Below are 27,449 nucleotides of genomic sequence, written 5' to 3' on the forward strand. Positions count from 1 at the left end.
GATATGGGCTTTTTTGAGAAAAAACCACCAATTTGACACTCGCCTGGTCCAGGCCAGGGCCAAGAGCATGGTCACTTTTTATGTGAGATGCTGCAAATCCACATATTTGACTGGTTTTAAACCAATGTGATTTGAGAAATCCCAGAACTACGTTGAGATCCCACAGTGCCACTGGAGGCACAAAAAAGGGGTTTGTATATGCAATACTCCCTTGACAAACTTCTGGACTTCAGGAACTGAAGCCAATTCTTTCTGGAAGAAAATTTACAGGGCCGAATTTGAACCTTAATGGACCCCAATTTGAGGCCCATAGACACTCCTGTTTGCAGGAAATGCAGGAAACGACCGAGTTGAAATTTCTTTGTGGGGCCTTCCTGGCCTCACACCACGCAACAAATTTTCGCCACACGTGGTGATAATGTTGTGCGGTCACCTCCTTTCTGGCTTTGACCAGGGTAGGAATGACCTCTTCCGGAATGCCTTTTTTCCCTTAGGATCCGGCTTTCCATCGCCATGCCGACAAACGCAGCTGCGGTAAGTCTTGGAACAGACATGGTACTTGCTGAAGCAAGTCCCTTCTTAGCGGCAGAGGCCATAAGACCTCTGTAAGCATCTCTTGAAGTTCCGGGTACCAAGTCCTTCTTGGCCAATCCGGAGCCATGAGTATAGTTCTTACTCCTCTACGTCTTATAATTCTCAGCACCTTAGGTATGAGAAGCAGAGGAGGGAACACATACACCGACTGGTACACCCACGGTGTTACCAGAACGTCCACATCTATTGCCTGAGGGTCCCTTGACCTGGCGCAATACCTGTCCCGTTTTTTGTTCAGACGGGACGCCATCATGTCCACCTTTGGTATTTCCCAACGGTTTACAATCATGTGGAAAAAACTTCTCAATGAAGTTTCCACTCTCCCGGGTGGAGGTCGTGCTGACGAAGTCTGCTTCCCAGTTTCCATTCCCGGGATGAAAAACTGCTGACAGTGTTATCACATGATTTTCCGCCCAGCGAAAAGTCCTTGCAGTTTCTGCCATTGCCCTCCTGCTTCTTGTGTCGCCCTGTCTGTTTACGTGGGCGACTGCCGTGATGTTTTTCCCACTGGATCAATACCGGCTGACCTTGAAGCAGAGGTCTTGCTAAGCTTAGAGCATTATAAATTTACCCTTAGCTCCAGTATATTTATGTGGAGAAAAGTCTCCATACTTGATCACACTCCCTGGAAATTTTTCCCTTGTGTGACTGCTCCCCAGCCTCTCAGGCTGGGCTCCGTGGTTACCAGCATCCAATCCTGAATGCCGAATCTGCGGCCCTCTAGAAGATGAGCACTCTATAACCACCACAGGAGAGACACCCTTGTCCTTGGATATTGGGTTATCCGCTGATGCATCTGAAGATGCGATCCGGACCATTTGTCCAGCAGATCCCACTGAAAAGTTCTTACGTGAAATCTGCCGAATGGAATTGCTTCGTAGGAAGCCACCATTTTTACCAGGACCCTTGTGCAATGATGCACTGTTTTTAGGAGGTTCCTGACTTGCTCGGATAACTCCCTGGCTTTCTCTTCCGGGAGAAACACCTTTTTCTGGACTGTGTCCAGAATCATCCCTAGGCACAGCAGACGTGTCGTCGGGATCAGCTGCGATTTTGGAATATTTAGAATCCACCCGTGCTGATTGTAGCAGTATCCGAGATAGTGCTACTCCGACCTCCAACTGTTCCCTGGACTATGCCCCTATCAGGAGATCGTCCAAGTAAGGGATAATTAAGACGCCTTTTCTTCGAAGAAGAATCATCAATTCGGCCATTACCTTGGTAAAGACCCCGGGGTGCCGTGGACAATCCAAACGGCAGCGTCTGAAACTGATAGTGACAGTTCTGCACCACGAACCTGAGGTACCCTTAGTGAGAAGGGCAAATTTGGGACATAGAGGTAAGCATCCCTGATGTCCCGGGACACTATATAGTCCCCTTCTTCCTGGTTCGTTATCACTGCTCTGAGTGACTTCATCTTAATTTGAACCTTTGTAAGTGTTCAAAAAAAAATTTTTTTTTTTTTTTTTTTTTTAGAATAAGTCTCACCTAGCCTTCTGGCTTCAGTACCACAATATAGTGTGGAATAATACCCCTTTTCTGTAGTAGGAGGGGTAATTTAATTGTCACCTGCTGGGAACACAGCTTGTGAATTTTTTCCCATACTACCTCCTTGTCGGAGGGAGACTTGGTAAAGCAGACTTCAGGAGCCTGCGAAGGGGAAACGTCTCGACATTCCCATCTGTACCCCCGGGATACTACATGTAGGATCCAGGGGTCCTGTACGGTCTCAGCGCCATGCTGAGAACTTGTCAGACGCGGTGGAACGCTTCTGTTCCTGGGAATAGGCTGCCTGTTGCAGTCTTCTTCCCTTTCCTCTATCCCTGGGCAGATATGATCTTATAGGGACGAGAGGACTGAGGCTGAAAAGACGGTGTCTTTTTCTGCAGAGATGTTCCTTTATACGGCCATACTGTGCCGTTTGGAATCTGCATCACCTGACCACTGTCGTGTCCATAACATCTTCTGGCAGTTATGGACATCGCGTTTATTCATGATGCCAGAGTGCAAATATCCCTCTGTGCATCTCGCATATATAGAAATGCTCTATAGTCAATAAAATACTGTCCCTGTCAAGGGTATCAATATTTTTAGTCAGGGAATCCGACCAAGCCACCCTAGCTCTGCACATCCAGGCTGAGGCGATCGCTGGCCGCAGTATAACACCAGTATGTGTGTATATACTTTTTATTATATTTTCCAGCCTTGTCAGCTGGTCCTTGAGGACGGCCCTATCTATAGACGGTACCGCCACTTGTTTTGATAAGCGTGTGAGCGCCTTATCCACCTTAAGGGGTGTTTCCCAACGCGCCCTAACTTCTGGCGGGAAAGGGTATAACGCCCATAATTTTCTATCGGGGGGAACCCACGCATCATCACACACTTTATTTAATTTATCTGATTCAGGAAAAACTATGGTAGTTTTTTCACATCCCACATAATACCCTCTTTTGTGGTACTTGTAGTATCAGAAATACGTAACACCTCCTTCATTGCCTTTAACGTGTGGCCCTAATAAGGAATACGTTTGTTTATTCACCGTCGACACTGGATTCAGTGTCCCTGTCTGTGTCTGTGTCGACCGACTAAGGTAAACGGGCGTTTTAAAAACCCTTGACGGTGTTTTTGAGACGTCTGGACCGTACTAATTGTTTGTCGGCCGTCTCATGTCGTCAACCGACCTTGCAGCGTGTTGACATTATCACGTAATTTCCTAAATAAGCCATCCATTCCGGTGTCGACTCCCTAGAGAGTGACATCACCATTACAGGCAATTGCTCCGCCTCCTCACCAACATCGTCCTCCTACCTGTCGACACACACGTACCGACACACAGCACACACACAGGGAATGCTCTGATAGAGGACAGGACCCACTAGCCCTTTGGAGAGACAGAGGGAGAGTTTGCCAGCACACACCAAAAACGCTATAATTATATAGGGACAACCTTATATAAGTGTTTTCCCTTATAGCATCTTAATATATATATAAGCATATCGCCAAATTAGTGCCCCCCCTCTCTGTTTTAACCCTGTTTCTGTAGTGCAGTGCAGGGGAGAGCCTGGGAGCCTTCCCTCCAGCCTTTCTGTGAGGGAAAATGGCGCTGTGTGCTGAGGAGATAGGCCCCGCCCCTTTTTTCGGGCGGCCTCGTCTCCCGCTCTTAACGGATTCTGGCAGGGGTTAAATATCTCCATATAGCCTCCGGAGGCTATGTGTGAGGTATTTTTAGCCAAAATAGGTATTCATTTGCCTCCCAGGGCGCCCCCCTCCCAGCGCCCTGCACCCTCAGTGACTGCCGTGTGAAGTGTGCTGAGAGGAAAATGGCGCACAGCTGCAGTGCTGTGCGCTACCTTTAGAAGACTGAGGAGTCTTCTGCCGCCGATTCTGGACCTCTTCTTACTTCAGCATCTGCAAGGGGGCCGGCGGCAAGGCTCCGGTGACCATCCAGGCTGTACCTGTGATCGTCCCTCTGGAGCTGATGTCCAGTAGCCAAGAAGCCAATCCATCCTGCACGCAGGTGAGTTCACTTCTTCTCCCCTAAGTCCCTCGTTGCAGTGATCCTGTTGCCAGCAGGACTCACTGTAAAATAAAAAACCTAAGCTAAACTTTCCTAAGCAGCTCTTTAGGAGAGCCACCTAGATTGCACCCTTCTCGGCCGGGCACAAAATCTAACTGGCTTGGAGGAGGGTCATAGGGGGAGGAGCCAGTGCACACCACCTGATCCTAAAGCTTTACTTTTTGTGCCCTGTCTCCTGCGGAGCCGCTATTCCCCATGGTCCTTTCAGGAACCCCAGCATCCACTAGGACGATAGAGAAAATAGTTTAATCACAAAACAAATAAGAAACTATACATAGTTACGACATATCCACAAGTGTTTTATTGAGAGGATTGCACTTCTTATCAGTTCCCAGGAGTTTCTGGAAAAACTTGCTATTCCCAAAGTAATTTTAGAAGAAATCCCTCTTCCTCCCAGCCTCAGGAATGCAGTCATTTGGAAAAAATTACATGTGGGAGGCAAAAAAATATTAGGCAATGAGTTCTGTGACATTCAGCTCTTGGGTAATAACCGACATATATAAATTATTTGATAGAGAATTTTCTGGCGTTAGAGCTTTAAATTATAGAACTGGTTTGAATAAAGAAACAATAGTTAGAATGAAGAGAAAGGTTAAAGAAAACCTCAATAATTTTTAGTTAAGATTACAAAGTAGTGGTTCCCAAACTTTCTTGAATCACAGCGCACTAGACTATTAGCATTTTTTTTTTCACTGCACCCCTAGGATAATAGTTTTTTATTTATATATTTGGAAAAAATATTAAATTAAGTAAATTGTACCTAGCGGTCATCTTTAGGGTGGGTACACACTGATAGATATGTGCAGATCAATGCTGTGCTTACACACTGCCCGATCCATCGGGGACTGACGTCGTGAACTGGGTGGGCGAGTACTTTAAAAAAGTTGAATTGGCATAGGCGAAAACGCCCGCAAATTGAATAATGAACTAATGTACCCCTAATGCTGCTCCATACCTTAATGGGGGAAATTCAAATGTTGTGCGTGCCGGCAGCCACTAGATGGCGCGCCCGATTGAGCAATTCAAGTGTTGCTCCATTCGGGCGCACACAGCCGCCGGTACTGACATTACTGTTATGTTGTTCATTTTGACGGAGTGGTAACTAGTGGGGACAAAAATAAGCTGCACTTTGATCAAATGTGTAAGTCATCTTGTTCATTAAGGTGTATTCATACATATCCTACACACTGTTGAGGTATCCATTTTCCAAGTTAAAACCGATTAGCTACAGTAGGAAGTAGTTCGTACTGAAAGTCTGGTCTAGTCAGTCCCTCGCGTGGATAGGCTGCATACACTGGGTGTAGGTGGCAGGGTCACTTTATATTGGTATCTGTTGCAGCAAGAAAGTCCAGAATAGTTTTGAACACAATGAAATTTAGATTAAATTGTAAAGTGCAAGGGAATACCCTGCTCTATTAATTGTTAATAAAAATATCCACACAAACACTATATTATACCCCTGTATCAACTATACAATGCGGGAATGACCAGTCCAGAGTCCAAGAATAATCATGTTTAAAGCCAACAAAAAAAAAAAAAAAAATGGGGAATTTTCATTGCTTCACTTGCATACTTACAAGTAAAAAAAAAAAAAAAAAAAAAAGGAAGAAGAAGGTCTGCTGCCAAAAGATTTCTGGTAACTGAAGATACTATATTTCTGGCTTCAGTAGGAGCATTATTCAAATGTTTGTTAACTAGGTTCAATCAGTGGTTCTACAGTAGTGTCTAGTACGAGTTGTGGTACAGTAATAGAAAACTGACAAAATATCACAATTTATCATTAAAAACATTGTAAACAATAAATATTATATATTTAAAAAGGGATTCTTACTGCCTGGGGACGGTCATACTGAAGCAAGGCTAATTTGTCTTAACTATGGCTCGTCCAATTAGTTTGTTTATACTGTACTTTGCAGAGGTCTGGTCAATCAGACAACTAATTACTAAATCTGGCAACCCACAGCAGCTTGACATGTTTTGTAAACTAATAACCCTTTTCCACTAGCTCTTTTAGACACGGGTAAATGCGCGGGGGCGCGCATTTACCCGTGTTTTTCCCTAGTGGAAACGGGTCCCCCGGCAAATTCCCGGATCAAGTGATCCCGGAATCCTACCCTGGTAGCTAGCCGGGTTGAACACATGTTCAACCCGGCTAGCTGTCTAGTGTGAACAGGAACAGTGTCGAGGCGACACAGCTCCCATTCACAGTGCATAGGGAGGGCGGCGCTGGGAGATCATGTGATCTCCCAGCGCCGCCCCTGCCGCGTCACTAGCGTGTCACCAACCCGGCAATTGCCGGGTTGGTGAGCGCTGTCTGCAGGGGGCTGTAGCACGGGTCGCAGCCGTGTCAGACGACACGGCTGCGACCCGTGCTACGCTAGTGGAAAAGGGGTAGGTGAGAGAACAGATATGGAGTGGGCCCACATTACCCTTCTGTAGAGAACTGTATACACAAAGCCAGTTCAGTATACAGTGACACGCAGCATTCAGGTAACAATTAATTATTTGTAATACAAAGATTTTTTTTTTTTTTTAAATCAGAGAATTTTTCACATGTCTAAGGGGTCGATTCAATTAAACGCGATGAGAATAGCGCCAGGAAGGAGATCCCAAAGATATTCAAATCAATGTGCTGTTATGTTGGAGAATGCCGGTACTCACTCCTTAAACTGGGTGTTTAATCACGAGAACCGGTATTCTCCAACTTAAGTGCCCTACCGCGATGCTGTTTTGCGCAGCGTTTTAGGCACAAAATAGCACTGTGGCAATAGTTTTGTCGGATTTCTGCTCGCACCTCAGGAGGAGTGCGAGCAGAAATCCTATAGTCGGATTTAACAGCGTGCTGAATTGAATAGATCCGGGACCTCCTTCCCAGCGCTATTAACGTTGCGCTGAAATGAATCAACTTCAGAATTTGTCTGCCAATGTTGTTGAAAACAACCAAATCCTATAACAAAATCTGAACACGACTAACTTAAATGTATTCCCAAACCTCCCAAGGTTCAAGAGAAAACAGATGTTTGCAATGACTATTGCTACTAGAACATAGCTTACATATTCTGGGACCACCAAAACACAAAGCTAATTGAAAATATTAACTACTGGCAACAAATTCAGTGGGCGTTATATCCTGCTAGGTATACTGCATATGAATTTAATGACGGTCAGAATTAATTTTGGCCTGAAGTGCATAACAGACATATTGGCAGCAATTTTGCCTTATCTTGCAGAATGCAGCTGTTTTTAGTACAGCCAAGCAGAAAACATTCAATCCAAACAAAAGTGCACAGCTCTCCAAGAACACTGGGAGGGTTTCAGACTGTTAAGAAATAAATGCCAATTATCAGAAAACACATACCCATCAAGAGAAAAGCCTAACAAAAAAAATAAGATTTTACTCACCGGTAAATCTATTTCTCGTAGTCCGTAGTGGATGCTGGGGACTCCGTAAGGACCATGGGGAATAGACGGGCTCCGCAGGAGACTGGGCACTCTAAAGAAAGATTTAGGACTATCTGGTGTGCACTGGCTCCTCCCCCTATGACCCTCCTCCAAGCCTCAGTTAGGAACTGTGCCCGGAAGAGCTGACACAATAAGGAAGGATTTTGAATCCCGGGTAAGACTCATACCAGCCACACCAATCACACCATATAACACGTGATAGGAACCCCGGTTAACAGTATGATAACAATTGGAGCCTCTGAAGAGATGGCTCACAACAAAACCCGATTTTTGTAACAATAGCTATGTACAAGTATTGCAGACAATCCGCACTTGGGATGGGCGCCCAGCATCCACTACGGACTACGAGAAATAGATTTACCGGTGAGTAAAATCTTATTTTCTCTGACGTCCTAGTGGATGCTGGGGACTCCGTAAGGACCATGGGGATTATACCAAAGCTCCCAAACGGGCGGGAGAGTGCGGATGACTCTGCAGCACCGAATGAGAGAACTCCAGGTCCTCCTCAGCCAGGGAATCAAATTTGTAGAATTTAGCAAACGTGTTTGCCCCTGACCAAGTAGCTGCTCGGCAAAGTTGTAAAGCCGAGACCCCTCGGGCAGCCGCCCAAGATGAGCCCACCTTCCTTGTGGAATGGGCTTTTATTGATTTAGGCTGCGGTAATCCTACCGCAGAATGCGCCAGCTGAATAGTGCTACAAATCCAGCGCGCAATAGACTGCTTAGAAGCAGGAGCACCCAGCTTGTTGGGTGCATACAGGATAAACAGCGAGTCAGATTTTCTGACTCCAGCCGTCCTGGAAACATATATTTTCAGGGCCCTGACTACGTCCAGCAACTTGGAGTCCTCCAAGTCCCTAGTAGCCGCAGGCACTACAATAGGTTGGTTCAAGTGAAAAGCTGAGACCACCTTTGGGAGAAACTGAGGACGAGTCCTCAATTCTGCCCTATCCATCTGGAAAATCAGATAAGGGCTTTTTTCAAGACAAAGCCGCCAATTCTGAAACCCGCCTGGCCGAAGCCAGGGCCAACAGTACGACCACTTTCCACGTGAGATATTTTAATTCCACAGTCTTAAGTGGTTCGAACCAATGTGATTTCAGGAATGCCAAAACCACATTGAGATCCCAAGGTGCCACTGGGGGCACAAAAGGAGGCTGAATATGCAGAACTCCTTTGACAAAAGTCTGAACTTCAGGCAGTGAAGCCAGTTCTTTCTGGAAGAAAATCGACAGAGCCGAAATCTGGACCTTGATGGACCCCAATTTGAGGCCCAACGTCACCCCTGCTTGCAGGAAGTGTAGGAATCGACCCTGTTGAAATTCCTCCTTCGGGGCCTTCATGGCCTCACACCAAGCAACATATTTCCGCCAAATGCGGTAATAATGTCTTGCGGTGACATCCTTCCTGGCTTTGATCAGGGTAGGGATGACTTCCTCCGGAATACCCTTTTCCTTTAGGATCCGGTGTTCAACCGCCATGCCGTCAAACGCAGCCGCGGTAAGTCTTGGAACAGACAGGGTCCCTGCTGCAGCAGGTCTTGTCTGAGCGGCAGAGGCCAAGGGTCCTCTGCCAGCATCTCTTGAAGTTCCGGGTACCAAGCTCTTCTTGGCCAATCCGGAACCACGAGTATGGTTTTCACTCCTCGCATTCTTATTATTCTCAGTACCTTGGGTATGAGAGGTAGAGGAGGAAACACATAAACCGACTGGTACACCCACGGTGTCACTAGAGCGTCCACAGCGATCGCCTGAGGGTCCCTTGACCTGGCGCAATATCTTTTCAACTTTTTGTTGAGGCGGGACGCCATCATGTCCACCCGTGGGCATTCCCAACGGTTTACCCGCATTTGGAAAACTTCTGGAAGAAGTCCCCATTCTCCCGGGTGTAGGTCGCCCATCGGAGAATCCTTGTGGCTTCTGCCATCGCCATCCTGCTTCTTGTGCCGCCCTGTCTGTTTACATGGGCGACCGCCGTGATATTGTCTGATTGGATCAGTACCGGCTGGTTCTGAAGCAGGGGCCTTGCTTGGCATAGGGCATTGTAAATGGCCCTTAGCTCCAGAATATTTATGTGAAGCGAAATCTCCTTGGAAATTTCTTCCCTGTGTGACTGCACCCCAGCCCCGAAGGCTGGCCTCCGTGGTCACCAGGACCCAGTCCTGTATTCCGAATCTGCGGCCCTCTAGTAGATGAGCCCTCTGCAGCCACCACAGCAGCGACAACCTGTTTCTTGCCGACAGGGTTATCCGCTGTTGTATCTGTAGATGGGACCCGGACCATTTGTCCCACAGGTCCCACTGGAACGTCCTTACGTGGAACCTTCCGAATGGAATTATGCTTCGTACGAAGCTACCATTTTTTCCAGGACTCATGTGCTTCCACTGGAAGAAACACTCTTTTCTGGTCTGTGTCCAGAATCATTCCCAGGAACAGAAGACGTGTCGTCGGGACCAGCTGTGACTTTGGAATATTGATAATCCAGTCGTGCTGTTGTAGCACTTCCCGAGAGAGTGCTACCCCCACTACCAACTGTTCTTTGGACCTCACCTTTATCAGGAGATCGTCCAAGTACGGGATAATAAAAACTTCCTTCTTGCGAAGGAGTATCATCATTTCGGCCATTACCTTGGTAAAGACCTTCGGTGCCGTGGACAACTCCAACGGCAGCGTCTGGAACTGATAGTGACAGTCCTGTACCACACATCTGAGGTACTCCTGGTGAGGAGGTTAAATGGGGACATGCAGGTACGCATCCTTGATGTCCAGGGAGACCCTGTAATCCCCCTCGTCCAGGCTCGTAATAACCGCCCTGAGCGATTCCATCTTGAACTTGAATCTTCTGATATAAAAGTTCAAGTATTTTAATTTTAAGATGGGTCTCACCGAACCGTTCTGTTTCGGTACCACAACCATTGTGGAATAGTAACCCCTTCCTTGCTGAAGGAGGGGCACCTTGACAATCACTTGTTGTGATTTTAGTGTTGAATAGCCACCAACACCGCCTCCCTGGCAGAGGGAGGTGCCGGTAAGGCAGATTTTAGGAAACGGCGGGGGGAAGAACGTCTCGAACTCCAGCCTGTACCCCTGAGATACTACTTGAAGGACCCAGGGATCCATGTGAGAGAGCACACTGGGCGCTGAAATTTCTGAGACGGGCCCCCACCGTACCCGGGTCCGCCTGAGCAGCCCCAGAGTCATGCTGTGGACTTACCGGACGCAGGGAGGACTTCTGCTCTTGGGAACTAGCTGTGTGCTGCAGCTTTTTCCTCTACCTTTGCCTCTCGGCAGAAAGGATGAGCCTCTAGCCCTCTTGCTTTTCTGGGGCCGAAAGGACTGTACTTGATGATACGGTGCTTTCTTTTGTTGTGGGGTAGCCTGTGGCAAAAAAGTCGATTTCCCAGCAGTAGCTGTGGAAACGAGGTCTGAAAGACCATCCCCAAACAGTTTTACCCCCTTATAGGGCAAAACTTCCATGTGCCGATTCGAGTCGGCATCGCCTGACCATTGCCGAGTCCATAACCCCTGTCTGGCGGCAATGGACCTAGCGCTTATTTTTGATGCCAGCCGGCAAATATCCCTCTGTGCATCACGCATGTATAAGACCACGTCTTTTATATGCTCTATTGTCAGCAAAATATTGTCCCTATCCATAGTAATTTTCCGACAGGGAATCTGACCACGCAGCGGGAGCACTGCACATCCATGCCGAAGCAATGGCTGGTCGCAATATAATGCCCGAGTGTGTGACTATATCTTTCAGGGTAACCCCCTGCTTTTTATCAGCAGATTCCTTCAGGGCGGCCGTATCCGGAGACGGTAGTGCCACCTTTTCTAATAAGCGTGTAAGCGCTGTATCTACCCTATGGGGTGTTTCCCAACGTGACCTATCCTCTGGCGGGAAAGGGTACGCTGCCAATTACCGTTTAGAAATTATCAATTTCTTACCGGGGGAAGGCCACGCTTCCTCACACACCTCATTTAATTTCTCAGATGCAGGAAAAACTACTGGTAGTTTTCTCTCACCAAACATAATACCCTTTTATGTGGTACCTGGGGTATTATCATAAATGTGTAATACATTTTTCATTGCCTCAATCATGTAACGGGTGGACCTATTTGGAGGGTACACTAGTCTCATCGTCGTCGACACTGGAGTCGGTATCCGTGTCGACATCTGTTTCTGCCATCTGAGGTAGCGGGCGTTTTTAGAGCACCCATGACATTTGAGACGCTGGAACAGGCACAAGCTGAGTAGCCGGCTGTTCTGTGTCGTCGACCTTTTGTGTAAGGAGTTGACACTTCCACGTAATCCTTCCATAAGTCCAACCACACCGGTGTCGATCCCGCAGGGGGTGACATCACATTTACAGGCATTCGCTCCGCCTCCACATCATTATCCTCCTCATACATGTCGACACAGCCGTACCGACACACAGCACACACACAGGGAATGCTCTGACAGAGGACAGGACCCCACAAAGCCCTTTGGGGAGACAGAGGGAGAGTATGCCAGCACACACCAGGGCGCTATATATCACATATAAGAGTGTTTTCCCTTATAGCTGCCTATATATATTGTATACTGCGCCTAAATTGTGCCCCCCCTCTCTTTTTAACCCTTTCTGTAGTATTGACTGCAGGGGAGAGCCAGGGAGCTTCCCTCCAACGGAGCTGTGAAGGAAAAATGGCGCCAGTGTGCTGAAGGAGATAGCTCCGCCCCTTTTTCGCGGACTTTCTCCCGCATTTTTATGGATTCTGGCAGGGGTTAAAAAGCACCTACATAGCCTTTGGGGCTATATATGGTGCCAGTTTGCCAGCCAAGGTGTCAGTATTGCTGCTCAGGGCGCCCCCCCCCCCAGCGCCCTGCACCCATCAGTGACCGAAGTGTGTGGTGTGCATGAGGAGCAATGGCGCACAGCTGCAGTGCTGTGCGCTACCTTGGAGAAGACAGAAGTCTTCAGCCGCCGATTTTCCGGACCACCTTCTTGCTTCTGGCTCTGTAAGGGGGACGGCGGCGCGGCTCCGGGAAAGGACGACGAGGTCGGGTCCTGTGTTCGATCCCTCTGGAGCTAATGGTGTCCAGTAGCCTAAGAAGCCCAAGCTACCACCACTTAGGTAGGTTCGCTTCTTCTCCCCTTAGTCCCTCGATGCAGTGAGCCTGTTGCCAGCAGGTCTCACTGAAAATAAAAAAACCTAACAAACACTTTCTTCCTAGGAGCTCAGGAGAGCCCCTAGTGTGCATCCAGCTCAGCCGGGCACAGAAATCTAACTGAGGCTTGGAGGAGGGTCATAGGGGGAGGAGCCAGTGCACACCAGATAGTCCTAAATCTTTCTTTAGAGTGCCCAGTCTCCTGCGGAGTCCGTCTATTCCCCATGGTCCTTACGGAGTCCCCAGCATCCACTAGGACGTCAGAGAAACCAAAATGATGATAATACTGATAGCCCAATTCAGAAATGATAAATGGGAGCATGATGCAAAAATGGACAAGAATGCATTGCAGTACTACGTATTATACTGGATCACTATTACGGTCATTCACTTTGTGGCTTCATTTGGGAGCTGAAGGCCTTAGAACTTTTTGCATGATTTGTTAGCTCGGCAGCTCTCAAACTATGGATCGCAACCCCAAAGTGAGTTGCAACCATCCAGCAGAAATGTGGGGTGTCCACAGTGATGCATGACTCGATAACTGTATGCCCAGCTTGTTAGAAGCACGCTCTGCGCTGCCTCAGTTTATCAGCAGATAGCTGGCAGGGACTAGGACCAAGAGACTCTCCATGGAGGTGCAACCTCCGACATGCACGGCTCCCCATCTCATCAGACTCCTTCATTCATCCACCATCATAGACGTGACCCCGAATACCTCCAACTGCGAAGATGCCACAGTATGACTAGATCACAAAAGCATACTGTATTAGAGATCCCACTGCCACCACTGTGCATAAGCCAGCATACAACTAAACTATGCACCACAACCCCCAGCATAACCCTCAAGCTCCTAACTACAACTGGGAATCCTACCAACCTGTACCTGCTGTGGATAGTGTTATCCTGTTCTTGTTTCTACCTGGTTAAACCACCCTTTGGTTAAGTCCTCATCTGTGTGGACATACCTGCCACCTTCCACCACTAGATACTGTGCACATGCACGCAGTGTCTATTCACTGGAGAGAGGGACTAGGTCAAGCCAGCAGCTGCCAGAGTGCTGGGCATGCCCAAAGCATGAGGAAAATAGGGGAAAAGGCCACACCCTCTTTTTGCGACTGTGCTGCTTTGGCAAGCACAAATGTCCCTCTCCGCTCTTCTGAAAAGTTGGGAGGTATGTGATGGCCAAAACATAAGTAAGATCTTGCGCATAAAAATATAAAAAGAAGATGAAGGGGGTGATAAGCATAAAAATATAAGTGGGATGATGGACATAAAATATAAAGAGGTGGTGGGCATAAAAATATAGCTCTACAATAAAATAAAAAAAGTGTGATACTTTCATATAAATGTAGGGGTACTGTTCTGGGGTCCTGTAAAAAAACATTTTTTGTCAAATGGGGTCCCAGAGCAAATTAGTATAATAGACCCCTGTATTAGCGGATCATCTAGAACACACAAACAGAAGATTCAGCTGAGTGAGATCTTGCAGAATCCAGAGCAGAGCAACAGTTAGCACAAGTAAACTAAATGGCACTGTGCACTAGGGAGCCGTATTAATGCCATCCAGTAGGTAGGTTAGTATTTCTTTTTTTGCATACATTAGGTTTAATTCTCATACTAACACTACTGTCACTAGGTGTCCAGAACACAGTCCTTTCTTGGTTGTCATCCTACCTATCTAATCGCTCTCTCAGTGTTTGCTTCTCTGGTTCCACCTCCTCTTCACTACCTCTATCAGTTGGAGTACCGCAAGGCTCCGTCTTTTCTCAATCTATACTTTATCTTTCGGCAAACTAATCAGCTCCTTTGGATTTCAGTATAATTTGTACGCTGAGGATACTCAAATCTATCAATCCTCCCCAGAGTTGTTACCATCGATTTTGATCAGTGTCTCAGAATGTCTTACTGCCATTTCATCTTGGATGTCATCACGCCACCCCAGACTCAACATTTCCAAAAATTCCCGCCAGCCAAGAGTACTTACAAACCTCTTATCTCTATGACGGTTGACAACAGTACAACGAACCCTACCCCACAAGCTCGCTACTGAGGTGTCATCCTCGACTCTGGACTGTCCTTTGTTCCACACATTCAATCTGTCTCTAAATCATGTTACATGCATCTAAAAGAGGAGGCAATCTATTTAGAGTAGGCCACATATCCAAACAATCCGGCTAAAGGTAATAAAATGTGCCACTCCCAAAGCGGTGGTGTAAAAGATACACACACTTCACCAAAATTAACCAGCATCAATACTATAGTTTGAGCTGCTTACATCCAATGTGGTGGGGCAGAGTGCTGCCAACAATATAACAGGGAGACCCATGATAAAGATGGAAGCCATCTTTGTTCATAGACTCCACGTTTTAATATGTCTCATTGACATTTGATAATCTGTTTAAAATTGTTTTTCAGCTCAGAGCTGATATTGGAACAAGTGCAAGGCGCTGCACGTTGTGTGACCTTTTAAAAGATCTATAATTTTTGGTACTTTCCTGATTGAAATGTACCTTTCAGCAGCTAGACATGTAGACTTCACAAGGTACCTTTAAGTTTGTGGTTTGGCAGGTGTAAAAACTTAACTAGACAAATGTATGTCTCGCATTTAGCAACCCCCCCCCAGTTAACCCATTTAAGCACATACTGTATAAGAATTATAGACGTTCGTAAATATTTTACGTATAAGATAGAGTTTATTAGCCAATAGGATTGAGCTGTGTGTCAGGAAGCTACGACACTGTATTCAAATTTGGACTACTTTATAATGTACGGCTTGTTAGAAATAAACGCTCTGCTCTGTTACTTTTTAGTACACACACGTGGCTAGTCATTACAAAGATTACATTGTTTTCTGGCCACTGGCTGCAGACGTGAATGAAACTGATGCTGACTGATAGTGTGTACTTGAGCTGGGATCGGCGAGGGTTGCCTTTATCACGCACAACAACTTGCGATTCCCATAGTCCATACCACAGCATGGCCAGCACAATATAGAACTTACTAGAAGAATAAGGGTCAAAAATAAAAAATGCAGCTCCCTCTGGTCTGACATCTGACATGAGCCACTTAATGTTCCCCCCAGGAACCTGTCAGGGCAGGGCGCAGGTGTGCCTGGGCAGTATTCATGCTCGAAAAGGGGACGCAGCCCAGCTGGCGTCACTATTGGGGATGGTCCGGCCCTCTCGACGTCACTAATGAGGGCGTGCCCCAGCAGTAAGCGTCACAGATGGGGGCGTGCCCCGCACCTACGGAGGTGCTGGACTTCCCTCAAGCTCTACCTTTAATTTGAATAGATGTGTGTGTGTGGCATCTATTCACGCAGCGGGAGGCTGTTTCAGCAGGGTGCCGCTAAAGGGGCAGGGCGCATTTTGCCTGTTAAAAATCGGACAGGGTGCGATCCTCTGCTAAAACAGCCTAGCGTGACCACAACGCTACTGCACGGCTCTGCTGTGAATGTCTCTCTCCTCCGGGGTCCTAAAGATGTGGCCACAGCCCTGCTTCTCCGAGCCATCCAACAGCACAAAGAGATTCAGAAGATAACTGTATCACAACTATTTAGGTCCATAAATATGCCGCTACCAATCACAGTAAGTGCGCAGCCTGTAGGTGTATGCTGCGCTGGGTTCTCTACTACACCAAGCACACCCTGTTCGAACTAGGCTGCAACTGCAATACCTCTGTATGTGGACTGTACCACTGTGTTAACCCCTGCAAAGAGTGTTTTTGCATTAACTCTGTGCCTGTTGTTTAAATGAATAAATAAAAATTAGGTGTTTTTTTAATGGAAAATGAGGGTAGGGAAAGACACGTCTCCTCTAACTAATACGCTCTTGGATGGCAAAAACACACCTCCTTTGGTTCAAATTAACCATATTTTGGCTGCGAAATGTTGGAGACAGCGGCGGCTGCAGTGTCGACTTCCTTGTGCAGGAGGACATACCGTTAAACACAAACATACATGCATAGATTTATGTAATATATGTGCCCGCCCCCAGACTCCTGTGATGCTAGCCATTGAGAGTCTGGGGCGGGCTTAGGAGAGGGAAGCCTAATGCGGAGTCCTGGGGTTCTGCACTGTGACTGTAGTATACAGCCCCGCTGCCGATCCCGGTCACACACCTGTGTTTGTGTGTGCTTGGCATCTCCAACCCCCCCCCCCCGGTGGCCGCAGTGTCAGGGTATGCAGGTGCTAACATCAGTTTAATGAAAGCATGGTTTCCCATACTTTCTTTGACAAAGAAATTTAGTGTTGGATAATTTTGATGAATAAATTAATTTAAAAAAATAAATAAAAAATGTATGTATGTGTGTTATTTGACTGGAGTTCACTTTTTTTTTTTACTTAAACTAGTGGTTCACAAAAACGGTCCTCAAGAACCTAAACAATTCATGTTTTCCAGGTCATCTAGCAGTATTCATTACTCACAGACACATTTTAAAAGATCCATAGTTGAAGGCAAGTATTTCACTTGTGATTTTGTGAGATCTGGAAAACATGAACTGTTTGGGGTGCTGAGCACCAAGTTTCAGAACATATGACTTAGAGCAGAGGTTCCCAAATGCAGTCCTCAAGGAACCCTAATGGTCCAGGTTTTAAAGATATATATGGCTCAGTACAGATGGTTAAATCAATATAACTGATGCACTAATTAAGTCACATGTGGAAAAGCATAGACAAACTTAAAACCTGGACCACTGGGGTGAATTGAGGACCACGTTTGGGAAACTGAATTAGGAGAAGACCTGTGCATATTTAGTCACATTTAAGCAGAAATTCAGAACATTCCAGTATAGACCGTATACACACTTATTCTACCAGGTACTCCTAAAATATCACAGCTAGAATAAGTTCAACATTTTTAACAAACAGAGTGGGATGTAATGCCATCTAGGTCTGCCGAAGGTACGGGTTGATGGATGTTTTTTTTAAAGTGGCATTTATTTGCAAGGCATGGTTCTGACCTGTAAATGATTGCAGCTCTAAAATAAATGTCCGAGTTCACCACACCTCCAGCCAACTGGGACAGCATTACACTTTCCATACACATTCTCCAGTCCCTCCTGGCACACAGCATATCCCCACTCCCAAGCCATCCAACACATAGCATCTTGGCCCGAAACCCACCTGGAAAACAGCACCACTAAGCCCTTGCTACACATCTTTCCTCCATCCATACACACCTGGTACACAGCACCATCCAGTATGCACTCACATCACAGAACTAGCTTCCCTATTCCCTGCTGGCAAACAACACTATCCCATGCCAACCTGGCACACAGCAACTCTACCATGCCCGCCTGGCACACAGCACTCTCCCCCCATGCCTGACACACAAGCCACCTTCCCATGCCAGCCTGGCACAGCACTCTCCCCCCATGCCTGGCACACAAGCCCCCCTCCAATACCCACCGGGCACACGGCAACTCTACCATGCCTGCCTGGCACACAGCACTCTCCCACCATGGCCGTCTGGGACAGAGTATCCCGCTAGCAAATGTGTACTGTTTGGGAGACACACATACACAGACTACATCATACACACTACCCAAGCGCCTAGGATGCGGCTCCTCCCCACAGGCACCAGTAAAACACACACATTATTAAATAAGATGAGTGACATCATCCGTCCTCCACCTGCAGCCTGTCACCCCGCTACCTACCTGATAGGCCCCCCATGGCCGCGGTCCAGGGCTGCACGAAGGCCACATTCCAAGTCAGGAATATGGACAGGCCAATAACCGTGCCCACGGCGGCGTACACGATTCGGATCCAGAGCTGCTTGGTGACCGCCATGGAGACGCTGTAGATGCGCTGCTGCTAGATCCAAGTGGCCTAAGGACCCCCTGATGACGTCACGCCCATGTGACCCGCCGTCCTCACATGGGGGAGGAGTCCCCGTGCTAGGCTTTCTGCTGCAGCACGTGGTGAAAGTGTCTGCGTGCACACAGCGCTCACTGACAGCGGCGTCAGGTACTACAGGTGCCCGGGGACCACTCCCTGTCGCCTGGGTGTTTGTTGATCACTGGAGACATGTTGGTGGCGGTGATACTGAGGTGCATTGATCACCGCCGGTGGTAGCCGTGTGTGCACTGTGACTGTGTGCTGCAGCTCCCTCTGCCCTGAGCGCCCAGCCTGTGCTGCTGCTGCAAAGCGCGCTCCGTGCCCCTACTGTGTCTGTATATCAGCGGCAAACGCAGGATTTCTAGAGGGCGATTTGCAAATGCCGTCCACAATCTCCTACTCCGCGGAACATTGGAGTAGGGATGGCCATCGACCATCGATGAGTCCAAATCATCGATGGTTTATGGCCAATGTCAAACGCTTTTGCCATCGATGTGAGAGGAACAGATGGTTTCCCTCCATCGATGGCACAGCCTAAATGAATATATATATTTTTTTTAAATTTCAAGGTGCTGAGACATGGAGCATATCTCCGCCCTAACACCAGCTAACCCTCTCCTTGTTTTTTGATTGATGCACGGCTCAGCCAGCACATTTTAGCGGCCGCCATCTAGTGGTGCAAATCATCGATGGTTAGCCATAAATGATTTGTGTCATCAATGTTTCTCACCGATGGTAACATTGATGGCCATCCCTACATTGGAGCAAGTGCAGGAGTGGCAAAAGAACCTAGTACCGACCCTGGACATTAATGTAAACATTGGTCTTTTTATACATTGGATACTGTATGGAATATAGTATTAATATTTGACACTATAGATGGCCTATAGTATAGGCTGTATCAAACATTTAAATAATATAAATAAGTGGTGATGAAAAGGTTACACATCCCATAATAAATAAATACACTAACATAGTAGAACCAGTACTGGATTGCACATTCACCCACCTCATGGCAAGGCTCACGTCTTCTTCCTGGCAGCCAGGGCCTAATCACTGAAAAGGCTGCAGCCTGGAGCGCAGCACGGGTGCGGTGGACGTCACGTGCCGTACCCGCCAAAGTGGGGGCCGACCCGCTCATCAGATCCTGCAAAGCAGAGAGGCGCTCGCCCGGCTCTGCTGCCGGCCAGGCTAATTCATGCGCTGCCACACAATTTTTTTTACTTGGCTCCATGCCAGGCTGCTGCCGCCCTTAAGCTGTGTACACACGGCGCAATGGGCCGCACAGCCCAACATTGACTATTCAACGGAGTCGATGTTGGGCTGCCTGCACAGTCTATTTTCTCTGACGTCCTAGTGGATGCTGGGAACTCCGTAAGGACCATGGGGAATAGCGGCTCCGCAGGAGACTGGGCACAAAAGTAAAGCTTTAGGACTACCTGGTGTGCACTGGCTCCTCCCCCTATGACCCTCCTCCAAGCCTCAGTTAGATTTTTGTGCCCGGCCGAGAAGGGTGCACACTAGGGGCTCTCCTGAGCTTCTTAGTGAAAGTTTAGTTTTAGGTTTTTTATTTTCAGTGAGACCTGCTGGCAACAGGCTCACTGCATCGAGGGACTAAGGGGAGAAGAAGCGAACTCACCTGCGTGCAGAGTGGATTGGGCTTCTTAGGCTACTGGACACCATTAGCTCCAGAGGGACCGAACACAGGCCCAGCCTCGGAGCTCGGTCCCAGAGCCGCGCCGCCGGCCCCCTTACAGAGCCAGAAGCAAGAAGAGGTCCGGAAAAATCGGCGGCAGAAGACATCAGTCTTTAACAAGGTAGCGCACAGCACTGCAGCTGTGCGCCATTGTTACTCAGGCACACTTCACACTTCGGTCACTGAGGGTGCAGGGCGCTAGGGGGGGGCGCCCTCAGCAGCAATGTAAACACCTTGGCTGGCATAAATACACCACATATAACCCCCAGGGCTATATGGATGTATTTTAACCCCTGCCAGAACTCACCAAAAAGCGGGAGAAAAGGCCGCCGAGAAGGGGGCGGAGCCTATCTCCTCAGCACACGGGCGCCATTTTCCATCACAGCTCCGCTGGAAGGACGTCTCCCTGACTCTCCCCTGCAGTCCTGCACTACAGAAAAGGGTAAAAAAGAGAGGGGGGCACTAATTTGGCGCAGTTTTGATACTAACAGCAGCTATAAAGGGAAAAGCACATTTTATAGTGGTATTCCTGTCTATATATAGCGCTCTGGTGTGTGCTGGCATACTCTCCCTCTGTCTCCCCAAAGGGCTAGTGGGGTCCTGTCCTCTATCAGAGCATTCCCTGTGTGTGTGCGGTGTGTCGGTACGATTGTGTCGACATGTTTGAGGAGGAAAATGAGATGGAGGCGGAGCAATTGCCTATTATAGAGTTGTCACCCCCTAGGGAGTCGACACCTGAGTGGATGAGCTTATGGAAGGAATTGCGTGACAGTGTCAGCTCTTTACGACAGACAGTTGACGACATGAGACAGCCGGCTACTCAGCTTGTGCCTGTCCAGGTGTCTCAAACGCCATCAGGGGCTTTAAAACGCCCGTTACCTCAAATGGCAGACACAGACACGGATACTGACTCCAGTGTCGATGATGAGGAGACAAACATGACTTCCACTAGGGCCACACGTTACATGATTGAAGCAATGAAAAATGTATTGCATATCTCTGATAATACAAGTACCACTAAAAAGGGTATTATGTTTGGTGAGAAAAAACTGCCTGTAGTTTTTCCTGTATCCGAGGAATTAAATGAAGTGTGTGATGAGGCGTGGGTTTCCCCCGATAAAAAACTGATAATTCCTAAAAGGTTATTGGCATCGTACCCTTTCCCGCCAGAGGATAGGGCACGTTGGGAAACACCCCCTAGGGTGGATAAAGCGCTCACACGCTTGTCTAAACAGGTAGCACTACCCTCTCCTGATACGGCCGCCCTAAAGGAACCTGCCGATAGAAAGCTGGAGAATATCCTAAAATGTATATACACTCACACGGGTGTTATACTGCGACCAGCAATCGCCTCAGCCTGGATGTGCAGTGCGGGCCTGGCGTGGTCGGATTCCCTGACTGAAAATATTGATACCCTAGATAGGGACAGTATATTACTGACTATAGAGCATTTGAAGGATGCATTTCTATATATGCGTGATGCACAGAGGGATATTTGCAGACTGGCATCAAGAGTTAGCGCGCTGTCCATTTCTGCAAGAAGAGGTTTATGGACGCGGCAGTGGTCAGGTGATGCGGATTCTAAAAGGCACATGGAAGTATTGCCTTATAAGGGGGAGGAGTTATTTGGGGTAGGTCTATCAGACCTGGTAGCCACGGCAACTGCTGGAAAATCCAAATTTTTACCCCAGGTAGCTTCTCAACCTAAGAAGACGCCGTATTATCAGGCGCAGTCCTTTCGGCCCCATAAGGGCAAGCGGGCAAAAGGCGCCTCATTTCTGCCCCGTGGCAGAGGGAGAGCAAAAAGGCTGCAACAAACAGCCAGTTCCCAGGAACAAAAGCCCTCTCCCGCCTCCGCAAAGTCCTCAGCATGACGCTGGGGCTTTACAAGCGGACTCAGGCACGGTGGGGGCCAGTCTCAAGAAGTTCAGTGCGCAGTGGGCCCACTCACAAGTGGACCCCTGGATCCTTCAGGTGGTATCTCAGGGGTACAAATTGGAATTCGAGACGTCTCCCCCTCGCCGTTTTCTAAAGTCTGCTTTACCGACGTCTCCCTCAGACAGGGAGGCAGTATTGGAAGCCATTCACAAGCTATATTCCCAGCAGGTGATAATCAAGGTACCCCTCCTACAACAGGGAAAGGGGTACTATTCCACACTATTTGTGGTACCGAAGCCGGACGGCTCGGTGAGACCAATTTTAAGAACCTAAAATCCTTGAACACTTACATACAAAGGTTCAAATTCAAGATGGAGTCACTCAGAGCAGTGATTGCAAACCTGGAAGAAGGGGACTATATGGTGTCTCTGGACATCAAAGATGCTTACCTACATGTCCCAATTTACCCTTCTCACCAAGGGTACCTCAGGTTTGTGGTACAGAACTGTCACTATCAGTTTCAGACGCTGCCGTTTGGATTGTCCACGGCACCCCGGGTCTTTACCAAGGTAATGGCCGAAATGATGATACTCCTTCGAAGGAAGGGAGTTTTAGTTATCCTTTACTTGGACGATCTCCTGATAAGGGCAAGATCCAGGGAACAGTTGGAAGTCGGAGTAGCACTATCTCAGATAGTGCTGCGCCAGCACGGTTGGATTCTCAATATTCCAAAATCGCAGCTGATCCCGACGACACGACTTCTATTCCTAGGGATGATCCTGGACACAGTCCAGAAAAAGGTGTTTCTCCCGGAGGAGAAAGCCAGGGAGTTATCCGAACTAGTCAGAAATCTCCTAAAACCAGGCCAAGTCTCAGTGCATCAATGCACAAGGGTCCTGGGAAAGATGGTGGCTTCTTACGAAGCAATCCCATTCGGCAGATTCCACGCAAGAACCTTCCAGTGGGATCTGCTAGACAAATGGTCCGGGTCGCATCTTCAGATGCATCAGCGGATAATCTTGTCACCAAGGACAAGGGTGTCTCTCCTGTGGTGGTTGCAGAGTGCTCATCTTCTAGAGGGCCGCAGATTCGGCATTCAGGACTGGGTCCTGGTGACCACGGATGCCAGCCTGAGAGGCTGGGGAGCAGTCACACAGGGAAGAAATTTCCAGGGCTTGTGGTCAAGCCTGGAGACATCACTTCACATAAATATCCTGGAGCTAAGGGCCATCTACAATGCTCTAAGCCTAGCAAGACCTCTGCTTCAAGGTCAGCCGGTGCTGATCCAGTCAGACAACATCACGGCAGTCGCCCACGTAAACAGACAGGGCGGCACAAGAAGCAGGAGGGCAATGGCAGAAGTTGCAAGGATTCTTCGCTGGGCGGAAAATCATGTGATAGCACTGTCAGCAGTGTTCATTCCGGGAGTGGACAACTGGGAAGCAGACTTCCTCAGCAGACACGACCTCCACCCGGGAGAGTGGGGACTTCACCCAGAAGTCTTCCACATGATTGTGAACCGTTGGGAAAAACCAAAGGTGGACATGATGGCGTCCCGCCTCAACATAAAACTAGACAGGTATTGCGCCAGGTCAAGGGACCCTCAGGCAATAGCTGTGGACGCTCTGGTAACACCGTGGGTGTACCAGTCAGTGTATGTGTTCCCTCCTCTGCCTCTCATACCCAAGGTACTGAGAATCATAAGAAGGAGAGGAGTAAAGACTATACTCGTGGCTCTGGATTGGCCAAGAAGGACTTGGTACCCGGAACTTCAAGAGATGCTCACAGAGGACCCGTGGCCTCTACCTCTAAGAAAGGACCTGCTCCAGCAGGGACCCTGTCTGTTCCAAGACTTACCGCGGCTGCGTTTGACGGCATGGCGGTTGAACGCCGGATCCTGAAGGAAAAAGGCATTCCGGATGAAGTCATCCCTACCCTGATCAAAGCCAGGAAGGATGTAACCGTACAGCATTATCACCGTATTTGGCGTAAATATGTTGCGTGGTGCGAGGCCAGGAAGGCCCCTACAGAGGAATTTCAACTGGGTCGTTTCCTGCATTTTCTGCAAACAGGACTGTCTATGGGCCTAAAATTAGGGTCCATTAAGGTTCAAATTTCGGCCCTGTCGATTTTCTTCCAGAAAGAACTGGCTTCAGTTCCTGAAGTTCAGACGTTTGTCAAGGGGGTACTGCATATACAGCCTCCTTTTGTGCCTCCAGTGGCACCTTGGGATCTCAATGTAGTTTTGGGGTTCCTAAAATCACATTGGTTTGAACCACTCACCACTGTGGACTTAAAATATCTCACATGGAAAGTGGTAATGCTGTTGGCCCTGGCTTCAGCCAGGCGTGTCTCAGAATTGGCGGCTTTATCCTATAAAAGCCCTTACCTAATTTTTCATACGGACAGGGCAGAATTGAGGACTCGTCCTCAATTTCTCCCTAAGGTGGTTTCAGCGTTTCACTTGAACCAGCCTATTGTGGTACCTGCAGCTACTAGGGACTTGGAGGACTCCAAGTTGCTGGACGTAGTCAGGGCCCTGAAAATATATGTTTCCAGGACGGCTGGAGTCAGAAAATCTGACTCGCTGTTTATCCTGTATGCACCCAACAAGCTGGGTGCTCCTGCTTCTAAGCAGACTATTGCTCGTTGGATTTGTAGTACAATTCAGCTTGCACATTCTGTGGCAGGCCTGCCACAGCCAAAATCTGTAAAAGCCCATTCCACAAGGAAGGTGGGCTCATCTTGGGCGGCTGCCCGAGGGGTCTCGGCTTTACAACTTTGCCGAGCAGCTACTTGGTCAGGGGCAAACACGTTTGCTAAATTCTACAAATTTGATACCCTGGCTGAGGAGGACCTGGAGTTCTCTCATTCGGTGCTGCAGAGTCATCCGCACTCTCCCGCCCGTTTGGGAGCTTTGGTATAATCCCCATGGTCCTTACGGAGTTCCCAGCATCCACTAGGACGTCAGAGAAAATAAGAATTTACTTACCGATAATTCTAATTCTCGTAGTCCGTAGTGGATGCTGGGCGCCCATCCCAAGTGCGGATTGTCTGCAATACTTGTACATAGTTATTGTTACAAAAATCGGGTTATTATTGTTGTGAGCCATCTTTTCAGAGGCTCCTCTGTTATCATGCTGTTAACTGGGTTCAGATCACAGGTTGTACGGTGTGATTGGTGTGGCTGGTATGAGTCTTACCCGGGATTCAAAATCCTTCCTTATTGTGTACGCTCGTCCGGGCACAGTATCCTAACTGAGGCTTGGAGGAGGGTCATAGGGGGAGGAGCCAGTGCACACCAGGTAGTCCTAAAGCTTTACTTTTGTGCCCAGTCTCCTGCGGAGCCGCTATTCCCCATGGTCCTTACGGAGTTCCCAGCATCCACTACGGACTACGAGAAATAGAATTATCGGTAAGTAAATTCTTATTTTTCCTTGCGATGCCTATCCCGTGGGACCGCGCAACGGCATTGCAGGGACTATACACACAATGCGATATGAACTATATGTTCTTACGATTTTAACTATAGAGTCAAAATCGAAAATAAATATTGCACCGTGTGTATACACAATTTGAGCTTGTAGTGGCCGGGAACCAGGATCGGAGCTGATGTGCGCATAACGCCTCACAGCGCCGAGTCCAGGGAAGCTGCTGCGGCGCTAACTGCTGATAACAGTTCAGAAGAGCCTGACTGAACGTGCACTCTTCTCTGCGCCTGGTGTCAGGTGAGGAAGTTGGGGGGATGGGGGGTTTAAGCGCTTTGTGTGAGGGGTGTCTACTGTGCTTAATATACTGTACATTGCTAAATGAGCTGTTGTAGTGAGTGATTGCACACATGCTGTATATACATACACCCACTCCAGCGATTGGCACAGGTGCCATCCATAAGGTACAGTACTAAGCAAAGCGCCTCACTTCCATAATTCAAACAGCGACAGCACTCACAAGAATAACTGAGAGTAAGCAGTGTGTGCTGTATAGGGGGACAGGCAGCTGTTTGTTTGTTCTCTCATACGTCCTAGAGGATGTTGGGGTCCACATTAGTACCATGGGGTATAGATGGGTCCCTTGGGATCCATGGGCACTTTAAGAGTTTAATAGTGTGGGCTGGCTCCTCCCTTAATGCCCCTCATACCAGACTCAGTTTAGAAAATGTGCCCAGAGGAGCCGGTCACAGCTAGGGGAGCTCCTAGGAGTTTTTCTAGTTTTATTGTTTTTCTAAGAGTGTTAGATAAAGGGAGGCTGCTGGCAAAAGCCTCCCTGCTTCGTGGGACTTAGGGGGAGAGTAGGAACCAACTCTAGAAGTTAATGGTCCTCTATCTCCGCTGACAGGACACTGAGTTCCTGAGGGTGCTGATCGCAAGCCCACGAGGCGACCGCTCACTCCCGCAGCACGGCCGCCACCCCCTAACAAAGCCAGAAGATAGAAGAGTGGTGAGTACCGCCGGCGGGAATGGCGGCACAAGGGTGGGAGCCCAGTTCTGACAGGCTGTGCTCCGGAAGGCTCAGCGTCACTTGGTGTACGGCGCTGTGAGGGGCGTCCTGGGCCAGCGCAACATACCCTACACTGGTCACATATGCTAATAGGGGCTGATCCCACTGTTAGCAGCGCAAAACCTCAGGCCAGTATAATCTCTAAAGTGCGGGAAGATGCGCCATTACAGGGGGGCGGGGATTCTCAGATCGGATCCAGCACTCACCAGCGCCATTTTCTCCCTGCAGATCACACTGAAGAGACGCTGACAGAGAGCGCTGCCCTCCACATAACTTCAGCATACCTCTGCGGTACCAGGGAGTTATAGACAGAGGGGGGAGAGTGTTATAATCACTGTTTAATCCTATTAAGGTTATTCAGTCAGCGCCGTCTGTTTAGTGTATTAACTGCCTAATGGGGCGCTGTGTGGCTGGCTCCATATACTCTGTGACTCTCTGAAGGTACTCTGGGGGAAACTGTGTCTGCATTTTCCTGTGTGTGTGTGTGTTTGTTTATATATCTCACATAACATGTCTAGGAACTCTGTATCTTGTGCTGCAGAGTTTGTATCTTCTCCAGAAGAGTCTATTCGATGTACTCAGGACTGCAATATACTGTCTCAGCCTTCTGAATCCGAACCCCCATGGGTGGATTCTCTTAGGTGAGTGATATCCCAGATTTCATCTCGGATGGCTCAAAATGAGACTGAAACACATGTTTTAAGAAAGTCTTGTTGTATTCAGCTCCCACTACCTCATCAAAAACCCCAATTA

The 27,449-nt window shown here is 48.2% G+C and overlaps 1 protein-coding gene across 1 annotated transcript in view; it reads right to left on the reverse strand.

Annotated features, from left to right (window-relative positions):
* Positions 1 to 18,800, reverse strand: part of SLC48A1 (solute carrier family 48 member 1) — a 97,417-nt gene extending 78,617 nt beyond the window's left edge. Inside the window, exon 1 of the mRNA XM_063952221.1 lies at positions 18,445 to 18,800. Within this exon, the coding sequence (XP_063808291.1) occupies positions 18,445 to 18,577 (133 nt within the window). The 5' untranslated portion in view covers positions 18,578 to 18,800. The remainder of the gene's footprint in view (positions 1 to 18,444) is intronic.
* Between the last annotated feature and the right edge of the window lie 8,649 nt (positions 18,801 to 27,449).

Source organism: Pseudophryne corroboree, chromosome 2 (genome assembly GCF_028390025.1).
Source record: "Pseudophryne corroboree isolate aPseCor3 chromosome 2, aPseCor3.hap2, whole genome shotgun sequence".
In the NCBI taxonomy this organism is placed as follows: domain Eukaryota; kingdom Metazoa; phylum Chordata; class Amphibia; order Anura; family Myobatrachidae; genus Pseudophryne; species Pseudophryne corroboree.